Source organism: Trachurus trachurus (genome assembly GCF_905171665.1).
Source record: "Trachurus trachurus genome assembly, chromosome: 3".
In the NCBI taxonomy this organism is placed as follows: Eukaryota; Metazoa; Chordata; class Actinopteri; order Carangiformes; family Carangidae; genus Trachurus; species Trachurus trachurus.
In genome coordinates, this window is record NC_139893.1 from 7,597,906 (window position 1) to 7,615,406 (window position 17,501).

Here is a 17,501-nt window from a genome sequence, read left to right on the forward strand (position 1 = left end):
AAAAAAGTATGAACAATCACTTTATGCAGACTATGGCTGACAATTTTCAAACTGATATATTGAATAGTGAAAATATTGTCAATTTCATGGGTGTGACAAGAAGATTTGAGAACAGAAATGTAACCGATCAATGTGCTGGAGGGAATATCTCACAGAAAGAGACATCTCAAAAATGAAAACATGTCTACAACACAACTTTCTTCTTCTTCCCTGCCTCCACATCAATCATCTCACATTCAAAACCACCATGAAAGCCACCATACAAGAGTAAAATGAATGCATCAGTATTAACAATCTAATAATGTCACACATTACATAGGACTTGATCACAGAGTTACAGCAAGTACTTTCATTGAGGATTTAAGTACATTTTCCTTGGTACTCTTTTAGGCAACGTTTACACACAGGCGGGTTTTTACAAAAACAGACATTTTCCTCCTCTACGTTTTTAAAAAATAAACATCATTCACACCAGATCATTAAAAAAAAAAAACCTCTTCATTTACACGAACCAGCATAAGAGCTACTATGAGAATGCCAAACCTATTGTACAGACGGCAGTGTGTCTCTTCAGCCTGGTGTTTGGCTGCACTTTGTATAAGAACAGTTCAACATTGTAAGATCTAGCTGCTAATGCTGCTTAACTAGCACCGTGAGTATTTTATAACGGCAGAAAAAAAAAACATCGATCCTCCTCCGGGCACAAGTCTAGTCACAGACACTAGTTTGAGCCTAGTTTGTCTGCTTACGCGAACCATATTCAAAGATGGCGATGCAACATGACAGCCTCCGGTGGGTGCATGTATTTGTAAACAACTCATTCGAAGCGAGACAGCTTTCATTTGTATGCGGTTGTGATTAGACTTCGGTAAATACTTGGTATTTATGAAAGCAATATTTGATTTTTGCTAATAAAAAGCCAAATAAGCTACATACTGTCCCTTTAAGCTCCATTTTCGTGTTAAGCGTGTGGAAATATCACTGTTTTTTGCTTTGTGTGAACAGCGCCTCAATGCTGCTCTGGTGCTTTCACCTAATCAAAGGATTTGACTACTTCCTCAGCCACCTGCCAACTGTCGATTGGTTAGAGCAGGTTTAGTGAGTTTATGTCATGAGTCCTTCTGGCTCAACAGAACAATCCAGCAGCTCTGGCTTGTTCTATTTTGTGTCAATTTCTGAAGCAGAATCGATTGCCAGGTATCCACAGTCGGGGCAAACAGGTGTCTGGGAAACAAATTCCCTTTCAGTTTTCATTCATCACCTTGTCAAGTATTCAAAAAGGTTTTTAAAAAAAAAAGCTATCCCAGCTGTCACCGAGCTCCTACTCCAGCCCGGGTTACTCAGCAATCCAGATACAAAAGGAGCCACAGTCCCGACAAACTATATTTCACAATATTAACATCACTACACTGCCTGAAGAGAGTTTGATAAGAGCCATTTAAGCCTGTGAAATTTCTCATTTTCCTCATGGCTGAGCTGCATGAACACAGCCAGGACAGAGCAATACATCTCCCACCTATTAACCTGTAATTTCATTCTTCTTCACAGACACACATCTTCCCTTGTTTATTTTTCACCATGAGCCGAGAAAACCAAATTATATTTTTAAAGTATTACCAAAGCTGAGAAGAGAAGAAGCGAGCGGGGAAAAACATTTTTATTTCAGTGAAAAAAAGAAGAAGAAAAAAGCAGAGTTTGATTGTGACTTTCTGTTGCAAGACAGGTTAAATGTGAATCTTTAAGCAGAGTTTATGGTCAGTGTAATTTTTTGAGTGGATGAAAGAGCAGGAGTCACTGTTGATCTGGTGAATACCGCTCAAAAAAACCTTTAAACATATGTTTCCTTTAAAACTGCTTTACAAAACATTTTCTTTTTCTTGTTTATTATGAAATGCATTGTTGGCCACACAAATAAAAGTGTTTAAGATTCAACCGTAATGAAATGAAGCACACAGGAGATTTAACACACACACGCCGACGTGAACATCTGTATGGAGAACTGAACATGCATGTACATGCTTTTCATCGTCCTTTCTCCCTCTCTCTCTCTCTCATATACACACCGCAATCGATAGGCAACTCACAGGCAATCAGACGCCATTATTTGTGAAGTTCCACTTCAGTTCACATGAGTTGATAAAGGAGGCTGCTATTGATTCAGCGGCCCTGAAGGAGAGAGCAATTTAAGCGACCGATGGGGCATAAAACAAACTGGATCACAGGAAAAGCAGAACCATGGAGGGAGGACAGGAGGATTTTTTTTTTTTTTTTTTTTTTTTAACGGACAGAAGAGAGAGTGACGGACTACACCATCCTGTATCTCGAGTGTCAGATTTCACATTTCTCCTGATAATATTTAATCAGCAGTGACTTGATGTAATTGTGGCTGAGAGACACTGCTGGCATCCGCCTCTTTGTTTCTTCCCTTTTTAATCTCTGGGAAGCCAAAAGAACAAGCCTTACAGCGGGGAATGATGGTATGTTAATGGAGAGGAGGAAAAATCTCCACTGGAGTTAGAACAAACAAGTCAACTGGTTGATGAATGATGTAAGTTTGCTGATGTGGGGGCTCTTCATTAATATTCATTACGCTCTGATGTACACAGCAGTCAACTGATGAGCCGTTTTCAAGATAACACCAACAGTGAAAGTGTTTGTATGTTTGAGTGAGATTAGGAGAGACAAAGAGGGAGGACGTGGCGGCGCAAAATCGAGGACTGTGGGGAAACAATGAGGGAACAGAGTTGTTGTGTTAAGAGGGACTCTTACTTTTTTAAACTCCTCCCACGAGTTGCTCCAGGTCCAGTAGTGCGCCTTGTACTGTCCACGCCTCACCGCCATCAGCTCGTTCCCACGGTAATAGAAGATGGGCCTGTTAAAAAGATTAGACGACGTCACGCTCAGATTTGTTTCTTCTAAGGTGATTTTTCACCAAATGAAGACATCATTGTTTTTTTATCTACTGTTGATTCACTCAAAAACACAACAACAAATCACACTATGAATAAATTCGATCAAGTTCATTGATTGGAAAATTTCACATCTTTCAAATCTCATTCTGATCCCTTGAGATATTCCAGTGTGACGTGAAGCGGTGGAGCGACAGAGCTTGAACCACGCTGCTGTAGCAAAAACATGGCGCCTTGTTTACGTCTTGCATGACATGATGAAACTGACGCTGCTCTCCTACGCTCAGATGAAATCATGTACATTAAAAAAAAATTATAATAATATAAAGGATCTTGGTCCCAAAGTGAAAACGACAAACTCCACAAACCTCTGATAAAACCCTTAAAGCCTCAGTATGTTGTATTGGGCTAAACCGTGACATCTAGCGTTCAGATTCTAGATTGCAGCGCTCACTCGCTCACCCATCCCGTCGGCTAATTGATAACAATATCTTTGACCAATTACTATCTTTTTTTTTTTTTAACACACGTGCAGACTTCCACTCGTGCCTTTAGTCATATCTCACAGCAGGATGTGCTACGTGTTACGCAGTGCGGTCCCATGAAGGAAGATCAGAGGACAACGTACTCCGACATAGATACGTAGGTATGATCAGCTGTAACAATGGCTCTGCAGCCTGGTTTTTGGCTGCACTTTGTATAAGAACAGTTCAACATTGTAAGATCTAGCTGCTACAGTAATGCTGCTTAACTAGCACCGTGTGTGTTTTATAACGGCAGAAAAAAACAACTACGTTGATCATAGGGCACGAGCCGAGTCACTCAATAATAGAGCGTTTGAGCCAGGTTTGTCCGCTTTTGCGTACCGTATTCAAAGATGGCGATGCAACATGACAGCCTCCGGTGGGTGCACCGGCCACCTATGAATTTGTAAACAACTCATTCTAAGCTACGAGACAGCTTTCATTTGTATGCGCGGTTGTGATTAGACTTCGGTAAATACGTATTTATGAAAGCAATATTTGATTTTTGCTAATAAAAAGCCAAATAAGCTACATCCTGTCCCTTTAAAACAAACAGTCAACCCACCGGTCCTGTAGTGAGGTTGAGTGGTTCAGCAGCACTGGGCTCAGGTCCAGTCCATCCAGGGTCCTGTCATCAGGCGGGCTGATGCCGGCCAGAGCCAGACCGGTGGTGAACAGGTCCATCACGTTGGCCAACTGGAAGTTCACCTGCAGAAAAAAGTACAAAAACTCAAACTGATACTGTTGTTGTACCAGTTCAACATCAACACACTGGTGCTGATACAGTATCTTGTTCTACATTGATTATTTAGCTTTTTTTGTTTCTGCTGGAAGTGGCAAACCATTCAAAAACAGTTCACAAATGAAGAATGAAACTTTTCATGCTCCAGGGGGAAACCACAGGCTGGATTTTCCCCCATGAAAGCAAACAAGGTAACAATGCATGGTCATGATCGGATGTTTGCATGTGCGGTTGTGTGCACACATGTAGGAGAGAGAGGTGCATTTCTCCAGTCTCCTCTCTAATCTCTACTTGCAGGTTTTATTATAAAACCTCCAAAATGCCTCTCTTTCTAAATGAGTTTTTTTTCTTTTTCTGGGAAGCAGGGAAGGAGGGAGGAGGGGGGGCAAAAAAAGTAAGGAGTAAGTAAGGAGAGGACAAGGCCCGGGCAAGCAGACTGCTGGAGCTGGAGCGAGCTGGTGTTTTATCTCCTTCTCCCAGTCCCAGTGAAAAGCTTTATTTTATTTATAAACTTTGAACTATTTTCAGATAAAATGCCATTTTTTCACTGTCATCCTTGATCTTCCGTTCCATTCTCTCCTGAGCGAGCCTTAGAGGGAGACGGCACGCTCACAATCAGATAGCGCTATCAGGCCTCTGCAGCTGCACCGCCATGTGCCGCTGTGCTCCTATCGCCAGCCAGCACACATGCAGACACACACACACACACACTAACACACTAACACACACACACACGCTCCTAAGCACTGAAATGAATTCCCTTTTCTTCTGTATCCACAGAACTAGCCACAGAAAAGACTCTGCAATGCATTCCATGATCTATCTGCACATCCAGACACTCTTCCTCACACACAACACTAACAGATTTAGTTCTTCACTTCATTTTTTTTTTTTTTGAAAGTCCTCCTCATACATACAGACACACAAACACACACAAATACACACACATAAACTATTAAAGAGGACAGGACAAAAGGACACAAGAAGCAAAATGTGACATTTAGTTGTTTAACAACTTGCATGACCAAAAAAAAGAGTAAAAAAACTTTCAAACTCCATCATCATGAGTTGCCATCTTTTATTTCCTTCCTTTATTAGCTCTGCCCTCCTCTGCAGTCTGCGCTGGACTTCACTGTTTCCTCACCCTTTGTTCCTCATCTCCTCTTTTTTTTTTCTTTCCGTCTGACTCATCACTCTCTATTAATGTCACAATCTCTTTCTCTCACTGGGTTGTGTGTGTGGTGAGTGGTGATGTGGGTTATCTGAGGAGGCAGCGCTTCTCTCCCTGTCTCTGCCACTCTCTGCCTGTGTGGCTGCTGCCTGATAAAAAACACAACAAAAGGGGATCGTGACGCTCGACAACGTTGTGGGGGCCGCCGCCACTCCACCCACCTCCGCATCTTTGTTCCTGCGGCGGCGACGGCCACCACCACCACCACCACCACCACCACCACCCCCGTCATCATCATGCCCCCCCCCCCCCTCCACCCCCTCCCATATACCCCCTCAGGCACTGGAGGAATGCTGAATGTGCACCTGCTTCACACCAACCGTGCTCCTTCATTCCAGTACACGTCCTCCCGTCCTCTAGCACTAATTGACAACAGTTTCCTGCACATTTTCACAAGTCACTTCAATTACTACTGTACGTGTAAGCAGGTGAATCCACAGATCCACTAAGGTTGTCTTCCTATCACCAATTAGAGATGCGCCGATCCGATACCCGGATCGGATATCGGATGAATGAGGCCGATCCAGCATTCCGATCCAGTCATTTCTTTTTTATTAAAGCAGAAGTAAGTGATCCGGTCGTTTTCGCTAATGCTGCGTTCCAGGCAGGCTTTTGAAATCGTAAATTACAGCTTCAAGTCACAACTTACGACTTTGTAGCGTTCCAGGCAACCCACTCGTGTTTTTCCGACCTGTTTTACCGGTGAAAGTCACTATAACGGCCACTCGTAACTTCCGACCGGTGAACTCGTATCAGATCGAACTGGTACCACTTCACGGTCGGAAAAATACGAGTTTCCTTGAACGCACCATAACAGTCCTCGTCGCTACGTCACCACATTCACGGCGTTCCTTGGCTGCACACACAGCCCTGCATGCCGTTCTCTCTCCTCATTGGATAAAAACTGTAGGATACGATAAATGTTTTCTCCTCGGCTCAGAGCAGAGCAGAGTGACTGAGAGACCCGTGTTTCAGTCCAAACACTCTATGTAAGTGATTGCTGTCGGAAGATATAACTATTTAAGACTTATATTAACACAAATATATCACTCACTTCTGCTTTAATATCATACACAGCAATACAGTTACAGCGATCTAGTGTTATTTATTTATTATTTCTTTTGTACACTTCATTATTTGTTAAAGCCCCTGTACGGAGCTTTTAACTGGATACGCAAAAGTCTCTGGTTTCTGCTGATGTGTCTCTGTTACCTACACTTACCTACACTTACCTTAATGGTAAATGGTAAATGGTAAATGGACTTGCACTTATATAGCGCTTTTCTAGTCACTTGGACCACTCAAAGCGCTTTACACTGTAATGGTCGCATTCACCCTTTCACACACATTCATACAGCACTGTTCGCAGACAGGCTTTGGAAACTAATCATTCACACACATTCATACATCCGATGTATCATCGGAGGGCAAGTGTGGGTTCAGTGTCTTGCCCAAGGACACTTCGACATGCGGAATGCGAATCTACACACGCCGGCCAGACAAACGTCTTCATGACAGTGGGAAATGCAGTCTTCATTTCGCCGCTTTCGTCCACAGGGGCCGCCAAAATCAACACTAAATGAAAAGTCTGTACAGGGGCTTTAATAAGTAATATTAAGTACATTTATATCTGTGTTAATTTGTTACCTTTTCTAACAAGGCTAAATGTTTATGTCAAGCCTGATGCCTTCACTCACATGGCAAGGTTCGTACGGTTCATTCATTCAACAGTAGTATCGGATCGTATCGGGTATCGGCTGATACGCTCAGCCCAGGTATTGGTATTGGATTGGATCAGAAAAAACTGGATCGGTGCATCTCTATCACCAATCCCTAAAAAACTTGTAAAAAAAAAAAAAAAAAACGCCTCATCTTGATACTGTAAAGATGAATAATCTGTGCTCTGTAGCTCTGGGCTCAATAAACCTGTTTAACAAAGGCTCGTTGGTTGTTTATTGTCTCTTTGCTATTTTGCTCTGGGAGCTTATGGACTTTCCACTGCACAGATCAACAGAGATTTCAGAAGACTACAAAATAAGAGAGAGAGAGAGAGGGGGGGGGCTCTGTGTCTGGTCTGCCCTCCCTCCCCTCCCTCCCTCCCTTCCAAGCACCACAGAGTGATAAATCCACAGCTGCAGTGTACAGTAACTCCAACAAAGCAGCTTTGTCATCACAACCCCAGAGAGCTTCGGGGAGGATCTATACCCTCGTTCTCACAGCCAAAGCCACAACTGCACACAACACAAACACACAAAAACACACACACAGACACACACAGGTGTTTTGTGAGGTCCTGCATTGGCATGACTTGAATCCACAACGTCTCTTCCGCTGGTCTAGAAAGTTATCTGTCGCACACATGCAAGTAATTCGCCGTCCATTCAGAAGAATACATTTATATGTAAGCATGCAGAAATGACACAGGCATGTTCTGCACACTTGCACACACGTACATACATACATATACACATAGACACACTGGCTGGTTATAATGTGGCACAGGTGCAGCAAAGCCCTGCGAAACACAACAACATTCCTGGCAGTGTGGCAGTGCCAGCGTCTTTAGCACTCCTCCTTTTTTCTCTCTCTTCTACACCAGCCGCCTCTTTTACTTCTTCCTTGCTTCCTTCCCTGCTACCCCCCCTCCTCTCCTCTCCTCTCCTCCTCCTCCTCCTCCCCCACCTCCCCTCCCTCCACACTCCTCCCGTTCCTTTATCCTGAGCGCCTGGCATATTCAGATACTGAAGTCCTCATTACGGCTCAATCCAACCTCAGCAAACACACAAACAGATTAGCCGCTTAAGACGCTCCCAATCCCCCTCTCCCTCGCTATTCTGCTGTGCTATCAGGCCCCAGCACACCCCTGTGAGATGAGCCAGGGGCAAGGCTTACTGCAGACTGCAGACTGCAGCCTCCGCTCGCTCCTCCACCAAATCCCTCTGCGTCACAGCCCCGTGTCACAGCTGCCCCTAATACAATTAAAAGTCATTTGCAGAACGCACAGGCTTAGGGGATCACGGTGTGGGTGGGGGGGTTAAATTGGGGAGGGGGAGGAAAAAAAATAGATAGAGAGAGTGAGAGAGAGAGTTGGGGCATTAATTCCAGCCAAAAATATTTGAGGAAACAGTGGGGAATAAAAAAAAAAAGAAAAAAAATGCAGCCACTTGCTTCATGGTCAAACTCATCACACAGTTTATCTTCACTGTTCAATCCTGTGATAGACACTGAACTTAGTCAAATTAACCGGTTACGGCGCCAATGGGTCAGAATGTGCACATGTAAAGTGATAAATGATACACGGGGGAAACAAAAAAAAAAAGAAAAAAAAAAAGCCAACAATCATTCAAAAGAGAGGATTAGTGAAGTAATTATTCCTTTACTCTCAACCTGATTCAGAGAACTGCATGTTGCCTGCAGCTTTAACCGAGAACATTTCAGCTCTGGATACCTGTTGATAGGCAGAACATTAGGAGGCAACAACACTCAGAATAAGAAAAAAAGAAAAAAAAGAAAAAAACTGGCTCTGGATCCCGAGTCTAAGAGTAGTTTAGTCTCTGGAGAAGATGTGAGGGGATTTAGCGAGTGACCGTGTTGGATTTATTTTGCAGGCTAAAAGCTTCAAATCACTGAGGTATTCTTACCGAGCCTTTTTTGATGTGTCCGGGCCACCAGGCGATAGCCGGCTCCCTCATGCCCCCTTCAAAAGTGGTCTCCTTCCCGCAGAGGAACGGCCCGTTGCTGCCACCTGAGGAATCAGCAGCGGTATCGGTGTCAAATCCCAAAGAGATGAGTCAGGCTCAAGACAAAAACACAGCAACTGGGTTTGACAAGAAAAAAATGTGTGTGTGAATTTAGTGCCATTCCGACATCCCACCAGTCCGACATAGGCCTCTAATTGTCTAAATGGCAACATTTAATTTTCTATCAAATGTCCCATCATTGAGACCATTTTTGCCTCCTAAAGTCGGAATGACGGTATTTTTCTCTTTTTTTTCAAACATCCTGCCTTTCCGACAATTCCTTTAATAGCGTATTTTTTTTGCACTGGTTGGGCTTAAGCAATGAAGAAAGGAGTTGGTTAAGTTTAGTAATAGTTTAGTGTCTGCGCTCTGCTGCGTAATTACGCACAACCAAATGTGGGTATTCCTCTAGCAGCATGTCTTAAAGGGATAGTTCACCCAAAATTCAAATTTCACTCATTATCTACTCACCCTCATATCGACTAAGAGCTGTGAGAATTTTCAGAGTCCTCCGTCCCTTCTCTGAGTTACGGGGTATTTACAGAAGTATTTGTCCATATAATGGTTGTCAATGGAATGGATACCAACTTTCTTCGTCCAAAAAGACACACCAAAAAACATCCAAATACCTCCATACTGCTCGTCTGTAATGTCCCTCTTGTATTGAAGCCCCGACATGAGAAATTGTTCCGCCGGTCAGTGCAAATCACGCGAGATTTGCACTGACACAGGAAGAGCAGTGAACTGAGACACTGGGAGCTTCCGCTACAAACAAGCTTGAAATATAGACTTATTTAAATTTTTTTGGAACAATTTCTCATGTCGGGGCTTCAATACAAGAGGGACATTACAGACGAGCAGCATGGAGGTATTTGGATGTTTTTTGGTGTGTCTTTTTGGACGAAGAAAGTTGGTATCCATTGACAACCATTATATGGACAAATACTGCTGCGCGAACCCCCCCGTAACTGAAAATTCTCACAGCTCTTGGTTGACATGAGGGTGAGTAGATAATGAGTGAAATTTGAATTTTGGGTGAACTATCCCTTTAAATCCCTGTTGAGTAACGCACATTTCCTTATATTGAAAGCCTTGTCGGAATGGTGGGACGTTCACATGTCGGAATAGCGGTATGTCGGAATGGTGGGATGTTGGAGTGACAGCATGTAACCTTAGTGCCTACCCTCTGTTGGGGCAGATATGAGAGCGGCTCCGTTGTCCGAGGTGAAGAAGACAAAGGTATTGCTGTCGATGCCCAGCTTCTTCAGCCAGGACAGCATCTCACCGACGCTGTAGTCCAGCTCCATCACTGCGTCTCCGTACCTGCAGCACACGGCCAATCACATCTGTCGATTTATAACTGTACATACACCTGATGGACTGTGTGTTGATAATAAAAAGAGTCGGTAGGGCAGGATATGTCGCACCGGCCTCGCTGGCTCTTCCCCAGGAAGCGTTTGGAGGCGTAGACAGGGGCATGGGTGGCGTCGGCGGCCCAGTAGAGGAAGAACGGCCGCTGGGCCTCAGTCTGACGCTGTATGAATTCAAGACCTTCCTGCAGAGGTCAGAGGTGTGAAAGAGACTGTTACAACATATCTGTGGCACTGTAACATGTAGCAAAGACTATGTCATAATGTTTATTGGATATAATAGAGAAATAAAATCATATAAGCTTCCATTTAAAAGTTTCATTTCCCAAACAATCAGCCACATTAATAACCGTTCTGCTGAAACCTGTCTTAGTCTCAGAAGATTTGCCCAAATGAGCCTCATAAAGCTCTACTTGACAGATCCATCCTCCTCTCGTGATGACATATTACACCTCTCATGCATGCAGTGTGTCTCTGCACGCTGCTTTTGATCCCTTTAGGAGCAGAATGGGAGGGACAAACGTAGGCAGCAGAGATAATCAGCGCGAGTGTGCGCGAAAGTGAACAATCCACAATCCACTCAGCCTTTTATTGCACTTTCTAAGTTATTGTTGATTTATGTTTCCTGACTCTGGTGGACAATAAAGTTGTACTCTGTTCTGTATTATTTTTTCATAAAGCACATTGTGAAACGAACTTGGAAAGGACCTGATTTACTGAATGCTCCGGGGAGCCTGAACTCACCAGCAGATAGATGAGTGTGAGGTTGGACTCTCCCGTCTTTCTGTCAATCATGAACTCCTCGTAATATCTGGAAAAAAACAAGTGCGTTGACACGATTCATTAAATGTCTGTATTGTGGTTTCTTTCACAACGACCTCATTGAATGCCAGAGTTTTCAATTTGCCTCTGAGCTGACCACAACTACTTCAGACAATATCATTAAGACAGTGAGAGTGAATTTTTTTCCTCTCTTGCGGTTTGTGTTTGTCGGAGATTTTTTTGGTGAAAGACGTATTTGCGAAGTCTCAGCAGAGCCGAGCAGAGGGAACTGTTATGAGGCGTCGCTGAAGCGTGGCGCAGCGAGCAGAGAAGCAGTGACAGGCATCTCTCTTTCTTACACTTCACTTCCTCCAGGTGTCCTTGCGCACAGCCAACGCAACCTGCCGTCTCTTGAGGGCGTGTGTGTGTATATGTGTCTGTGTGTGTGTGTCTGTGTGTGTGTGTGAGTGTGTGAGTGTGTGTGTGTGCGTCTGCCCAGGGCCCAGGTATGCAGCGCTGATTAAACCCACGGCTAAGCGAAAAACACGCCCGGCTGCCAGTTCCAATGACCCTGAATACACATATGGCTGTTTTGGGGAAAACAAATGGGCGGAAAATGGAATACACAAGCACAGCTGGTACAGAGAAGGAAGAGGAGGGGAGACACTCAACTCATCCAGAGGAGCAGCCAGCCAAACTATTCCACTGAGTCATGGGGAAAGGAGATTTTTTTCTTTTTTAAACATTCTTTTTTTATAGATTTCCAGCGTCTGTTTCTGTGTCTGCTGTTGTTGTGTATTTGAGCTTGTGCTAGTGCTTGTGTGTGATGATACTACCTGCCAAGCATCTCAGAATTGTTGTAGACGGGGATGTTTGGTGCGACGCTGCTGTTGTAGGGGCCAAAGTGGCAGTTCGGAGCACCAAACCACTCATCAAAGCCGTTCTCCAGAGGAAGGTGCTGTGGCCTGTGGCCCAGATGCCTGCGGTGACAAATAAAACAGCGCTCACACACTGTCAGATTAACGTGACTAAAGGATAATGCTGCAGCGTTTTAACACATAGACGCTAGAGCATACGTATTTGGATTTTTGGCTGCAGTTAATACACTTAGGTTGTCACTGGTTTCCATTCATCTCAGTACAGTATGTAAATCGTGTTTGAAACAGTCAGGTAAACTATCACCGTGGGCATCAAGTCAATTGTACTGTCAGGAAGATTTTTTTCAGATAAGGCATCTCTCATAACTACAATACAACAGAGCAAACACAAAAGACAGACAATGTTACATGTAATCAATTATCCTTCAAAAACAAGCTCCGAGGCTCTGCATAAATCAATCTGCATGAATCACTGGATGCTTCAGGGACACACACATACATGCATTCAAAAGGCAAGAATTACTGTGTGCTATGGAAAATGATCTTCATTATCTGCATCAGTGCTAAATCATACAAATATGCATTAGTCCCTCGGAAACAATACAAGTTTAATTTATTCGCCCAATTTGCGTTCCCACTGACATTAAAGGACTAAGTGGATAGCTTTACGATGTGGTATAGCCACTTACATAATAGCTAAGTAAATTATCTGGATACTTCTTCCAGCACCGATCATCACCTCTAATCCTTTAGAAACCTAGAGTAAAGATAAAGAGCTCACCATTTGCCGACTATCTTGCTGACGTAGCCCTTTTGCTTCAGCATCTGTGGCAACAAAATCTCATCTTTGGAGATTCCTCCCACAATCTCCTGTGGTGTGTACGCTATTTAAAAAAAAAAGACAAAAAAAATAGTGCATAAAACTTTCCATGACCTTACAGCGCACTGTAGATTTTAGACTAAATAATGAGACACCCTGAAGTAAAAAATCTACTGCGAGTGTACCATTTCTGGCGTGCCCATTAGTGGTGTAGAAACCGTTTCTGACAGGCAGCCTCCCGGTGAGAAGAGCAGCTCTGGCTGTGGTTCAAATGACAGAAGAAAAGTCATTAGCAAAGAGTCGTTAGGATTTCTGTGTTGGTTTTCTAAATTATCTTTAACATAAACAGTCAAATGTGTTCAAACTCCCATACTGTGTCATATGACACTATTAAGTAAAGACATTGAAAAGACATTCAGGCTTATACTACATTGTAGAAGATGATTAAAATGAGCATAAGGAATGCTCTGGTATGCATCTCTGTTTTGATGTGTACATCAACTTCCTTCAGCTTTTGGGGCATTTGCTTTCTATAACAACAAATACCAATACTTTATATGCAGCCGCTGTTGTTAAAGGGATAGTTCAACATTTTGGCAAATTGGCCGATTAGTTTTAGGAGTAGGTTTGTTATCTTTACTTGTCAGTGCAAGTTATTTTTAGAACGGCGGAGCAGGGCCGCAAGCTGCTCAGAGCTACAGTACGGAGGCTCATGGGATTTCTTGGTTTCCCTCATCAAACTCATCAAATACACAATCCAACAACTCCAAAACGCTCTGGTGGACAAGTTGTGACCTGCACATTCACCACGCTATGAGATAATAACAGAACATTACGAGACAGAGTTGTTTTAGAGGTAAATTCATGCAAAACCGCTGATGCGTGTCCTGTCGGGGGCAGTTTTTCAGCAAGCAGTCTCTGCATTTGCCTCGAAAACATCTCTGTCTCATAACGTTCTGTTATTATCTCATAGTGTGGTGAATGTGCAGGTCACAACTTGTCCACCAGAGCGTTTTGGAGTTGTTGGATTGTGTATTTGATGAGTTTGCTGAGGGAAACCAAAAAAATCCCATTAGCCTCCGTAGTGTAGCTCTGAGCAGCTTGCGGCTCTGCTCCGCCATTCTACAAATAGCTTACACCGACAATTAAAGGTAACGAACCTACTCCTAAAACTATAGGGATTATGGCAATGGGCCAATTTGCCAAAATGTTGAATTATCTCTTTAATGGATAGATTCAGTTCCACATATCACTGCTGTCTGGTGAAACTTGTCCCATCATAGAGATTTTTGCAGTGCAACTGGAGGTTTCTTATCAGTTTATTTGTTAGTGGCCTGTGGCCTTAAATTATCTAAGATCTTAATAAAATGCCAAAATGGTCACTGAGGGTTTTTGCACAACAACATGTTTGCAGTACCTGTGGTGTATCGACTCTTTATGCTGTATTTGAGTGATGCAACATGAAAGAACGTCAATTCCTTATGTTTGTGTTACATGTGTGCCCTTAAATTATTAATCAGGTGTTCTTCCAACAAAGGTGTGGTTGTTTAAACTAAACAGAGATAGAGGTAAATACTTATTAAGAAAACAGGGAACACTGTGTGCCCTGCTGACTTACATGGGGAACAGAGGGGGTTGGCAGTGTAGAAGTTTGGGAGCAGCATCCCCTCAGCGGCCATGGCATCCAGGTTGGGGGTCTCTTTCGAGGGCTGGCCAAACACCCCCAAGTCCCCCCAACCCATCTGAAGAGCAAAAGTGGGTAATCAACAAGTCAAGCATACACACATAGCAAAAAGACAACAACACAAGTGCAAGCACGTTGTCATTACAGGCAGATATGAGTTCACCATGACATTTACAGTATCAAGCCTTCTCCTGAGAGCCCAGAGACAAAGAGAAAACTTATAAGAAAAAGGGAAATGACACCTGTTTTGTTAAGTCATTCACTCACTGCTGAACCAAAGAGCTGTGCTGCTGTTTTGAAGAACTAAAATCACTAAAAGACACTGACGAAGAAAAAAATAAACTGAAAACAACTCACATCATCCATGAGCATGATGATAATGTTTGGAGGCGACGCGTTTGAGGACTTCTCTGTCACACAACAACATATTAATGCACTAAGAAGAGTCAAAGTTAGAGCAGACATCACTCGCAGAGCTTTGCTGCAGTCATATGAGCATCAGCTTCGAGGAAGTGGTTTGTTTGTCTTCGTGCGGGTCCTCAGCGCAATTTTTGCGCATTCACATTACAGTCATGACCGCGTGACTCGAGTTGTCTGCTTCAATAAACTTTTTTATTCTCTTTAATTTTTTTTCTTTGCGTTACCTGTTGATATGCTAGCGTTAAACATTAGCATTAAATCGTTTAGCAGAAAAAATCCGTAAAAACCGTAAAATTGTTTCCTTTATTTGATGCATTTGTTACACATTCAGGGACTTGTCGTAAATGTTAACTGTGGTAGACAAAGTTCGAAGTTTTTCACAAATTACATGTATATCGACCATTAAACTAAACTATTATGCATAAATATAAAATGTTTATATATAAAAACTTTTGGATGAAAAAAATAAGTGGATAACCCCGCTAAAATACTTTTTTTGCGATATGTAAAAATTGGATAATGAAATATCCGACACTCAAACGCTTCCCCGAATGCAACGTATCACGTGACAGCGTCTGACAGCTCAGAGGAGGAACACTAACATGGCGGTGTGCATAGCTGTGATCGCAAAAGAGGTAAAAACTGAATCGTTGTAAATGTCTCAGGCTTGACACACATCATATTTTATAACCATTGAGGTATTTATCATGTTCTTATGGTCGTCTGTGACTAAATACTGGAGCTTTACTTGTGTAACAGAGCGTCCAGCTGCCTGAAATGTACCAACAGAGCTAACAACATTAGCATGTTTTAATTTAGGGGAACTGCTGCTATCATTTTCTGCATTATGATGGTTTTGTGTCAATGGTTTAAAGTTGTATTAACGGGGTCTTTATCGTCGTGTCCTGTCCCAGAACTACCCGCTGTATATCCGCAGTGTGCCCACTCAAAATGAGCTGAAGTTCCACTACACGGTGCACACCTCCCTGGATGTGGTGGAGGAGAAGATCTCAGCTGTGGGCAAATCCCTGGGAGACCAGAGGGAGCTGTACCTGGGTCTGCTCTACCCCACTGAGGACTACAAAGTGTATCCTTTGATTGGTGTTAGAAGTTTGTTGTTGCAGGTAGTTTATAAGACCATCTGTACTGGCTTCAGACTGTTATCTAAACCCAAGATTTCTATGCATCTGCATTACATCTGAGAGATATTAGTAAAAATACACACCTCTAGCATTACTGACAGATACTGAAAACGTGATATGGTTTGACTATATAACATATTTTGCTGATCTATCAGGTGAAAAAGATGTAACTATTCCCCCGCAGCCCCACTGCAACTGTGAGGAGTAAAATCCCTATGCGTTAATGATTTTCTATAAATAAAAACCTTGACTGGTGAAATAGATATGGATATGTAACAAACTCCAAGGTGAAATTTGTCATTGTTGTCGACTCATCAAACACATCATTGCGGGACAATGAAATAAGAAGTGTAAGTTGCACCTATACATGCTCAAAAGGCAGAGTAACATTGGGCAGGATGTATTAAACACTGTATATCGGCTCATACTGTATATTAACAGGAGGAATATCTCATTCATACATTATCAAAAATGGATTTTTACATGGACAAAGAGTTTCTCTCCTTTTTTTCAGTTACCTGTTAATTCTGCCCTTCTTGAAACTTTACCCCTAATTCAAAAATGAATAGCAATATAAGTCATACAAAACAGTTGTATTTCCAGTATATGCTTTGAGTAATTCAGTCACAAATGTGTATTTTATTCTTTTTCCAGATGTTTAGAAAATTGCACAACTCTTTCACCGATGTAATGTGCAACCCCTTCCACAATCCAGGGGACTCCATTCAGTCCAAGTGAGTACTCTTTGACATTTTTCCATGCTCCAAAATGTCATTTTAAACATTTTTAGTCACTTTTGAGATGATGCTCATTGTTCGCTGATCCTCCTCCAGGGCCTTTGATGGAATCGTTTCAGGGATGATGGTTCAATCTGGCTGAAGTCGCCTCCTCCCTCTGTGTTAAACAAACCTCCACTGTACATAACACCCCTAATTCTTTTGTTTACATGTTGCCTTGATTATGAAGATGGATTGCTGTAATAAAACTTAAAAATGGATGTTGCACATCACCATGTTTGTGTGTGTCATTTTAATACAAGCGCAGCTCCAGATCATTGTTTTATTTATTCACTTACATAACAAAGAACTTAAGTTATACATTACATTGCAGGCAGCGACACAAAAACATTCGCATCCGTTTGTAAAAACACTGAAAGATGCAACTGCATAACAATTTGAGGATTGTCCCATGCATTCACAGCAACAAAAGCTTATAATGCAGCACAGCTGACTCAGTCTTCACACCTTGCCTACTTGAAGAACTGATGCAGAGGTGCAAC

General features: G+C 42.7%; 2 protein-coding genes across 3 annotated transcripts in view; one reads left to right on the forward strand and one right to left on the reverse strand.

The window, feature by feature from the left end:
* Window positions 1-15,151, reverse strand: part of galns (galactosamine (N-acetyl)-6-sulfatase) — a 25,551-nt gene extending 10,400 nt beyond the window's left edge. For both annotated transcript variants that reach the window (XM_083969234.1, XM_083969233.1), the window contains exons 1-11: window positions 15,018-15,151; window positions 14,595-14,718; window positions 13,162-13,236; window positions 12,938-13,040; window positions 12,115-12,258; window positions 11,261-11,327; window positions 10,574-10,701; window positions 10,330-10,469; window positions 9,048-9,151; window positions 3,999-4,141; window positions 2,770-2,872 (exon numbers count right to left, since the gene is read on the reverse strand). In XM_083969234.1, the coding sequence (XP_083825360.1) occupies window positions 2,770-2,872; window positions 3,999-4,141; window positions 9,048-9,151; window positions 10,330-10,469; window positions 10,574-10,701; window positions 11,261-11,327; window positions 12,115-12,258; window positions 12,938-13,040; window positions 13,162-13,236; window positions 14,595-14,718; window positions 15,018-15,125 (1,239 nt within the window). In that variant the 5' untranslated portion in view covers window positions 15,126-15,151. The remainder of the gene's footprint in view (window positions 1-2,769; window positions 2,873-3,998; window positions 4,142-9,047; window positions 9,152-10,329; window positions 10,470-10,573; window positions 10,702-11,260; window positions 11,328-12,114; window positions 12,259-12,937; window positions 13,041-13,161; window positions 13,237-14,594; window positions 14,719-15,017) is intronic.
* A 490-nt stretch (window positions 15,152-15,641) lies between these two features.
* trappc2l (trafficking protein particle complex subunit 2L) lies at window positions 15,642-17,224 on the forward strand. Its single transcript, XM_083998446.1, has 5 exons — window positions 15,642-15,715; window positions 15,995-16,167; window positions 16,485-16,572; window positions 16,877-16,956; window positions 17,056-17,224. Exons 1-5 carry the CDS (start codon window positions 15,683-15,685, stop codon window positions 17,099-17,101), a joined length of 420 nt encoding a protein of 139 aa, XP_083854572.1. The 5' UTR covers window positions 15,642-15,682; the 3' UTR covers window positions 17,102-17,224.
* The last annotated feature ends 277 nt before the right edge of the window (window positions 17,225-17,501 follow it).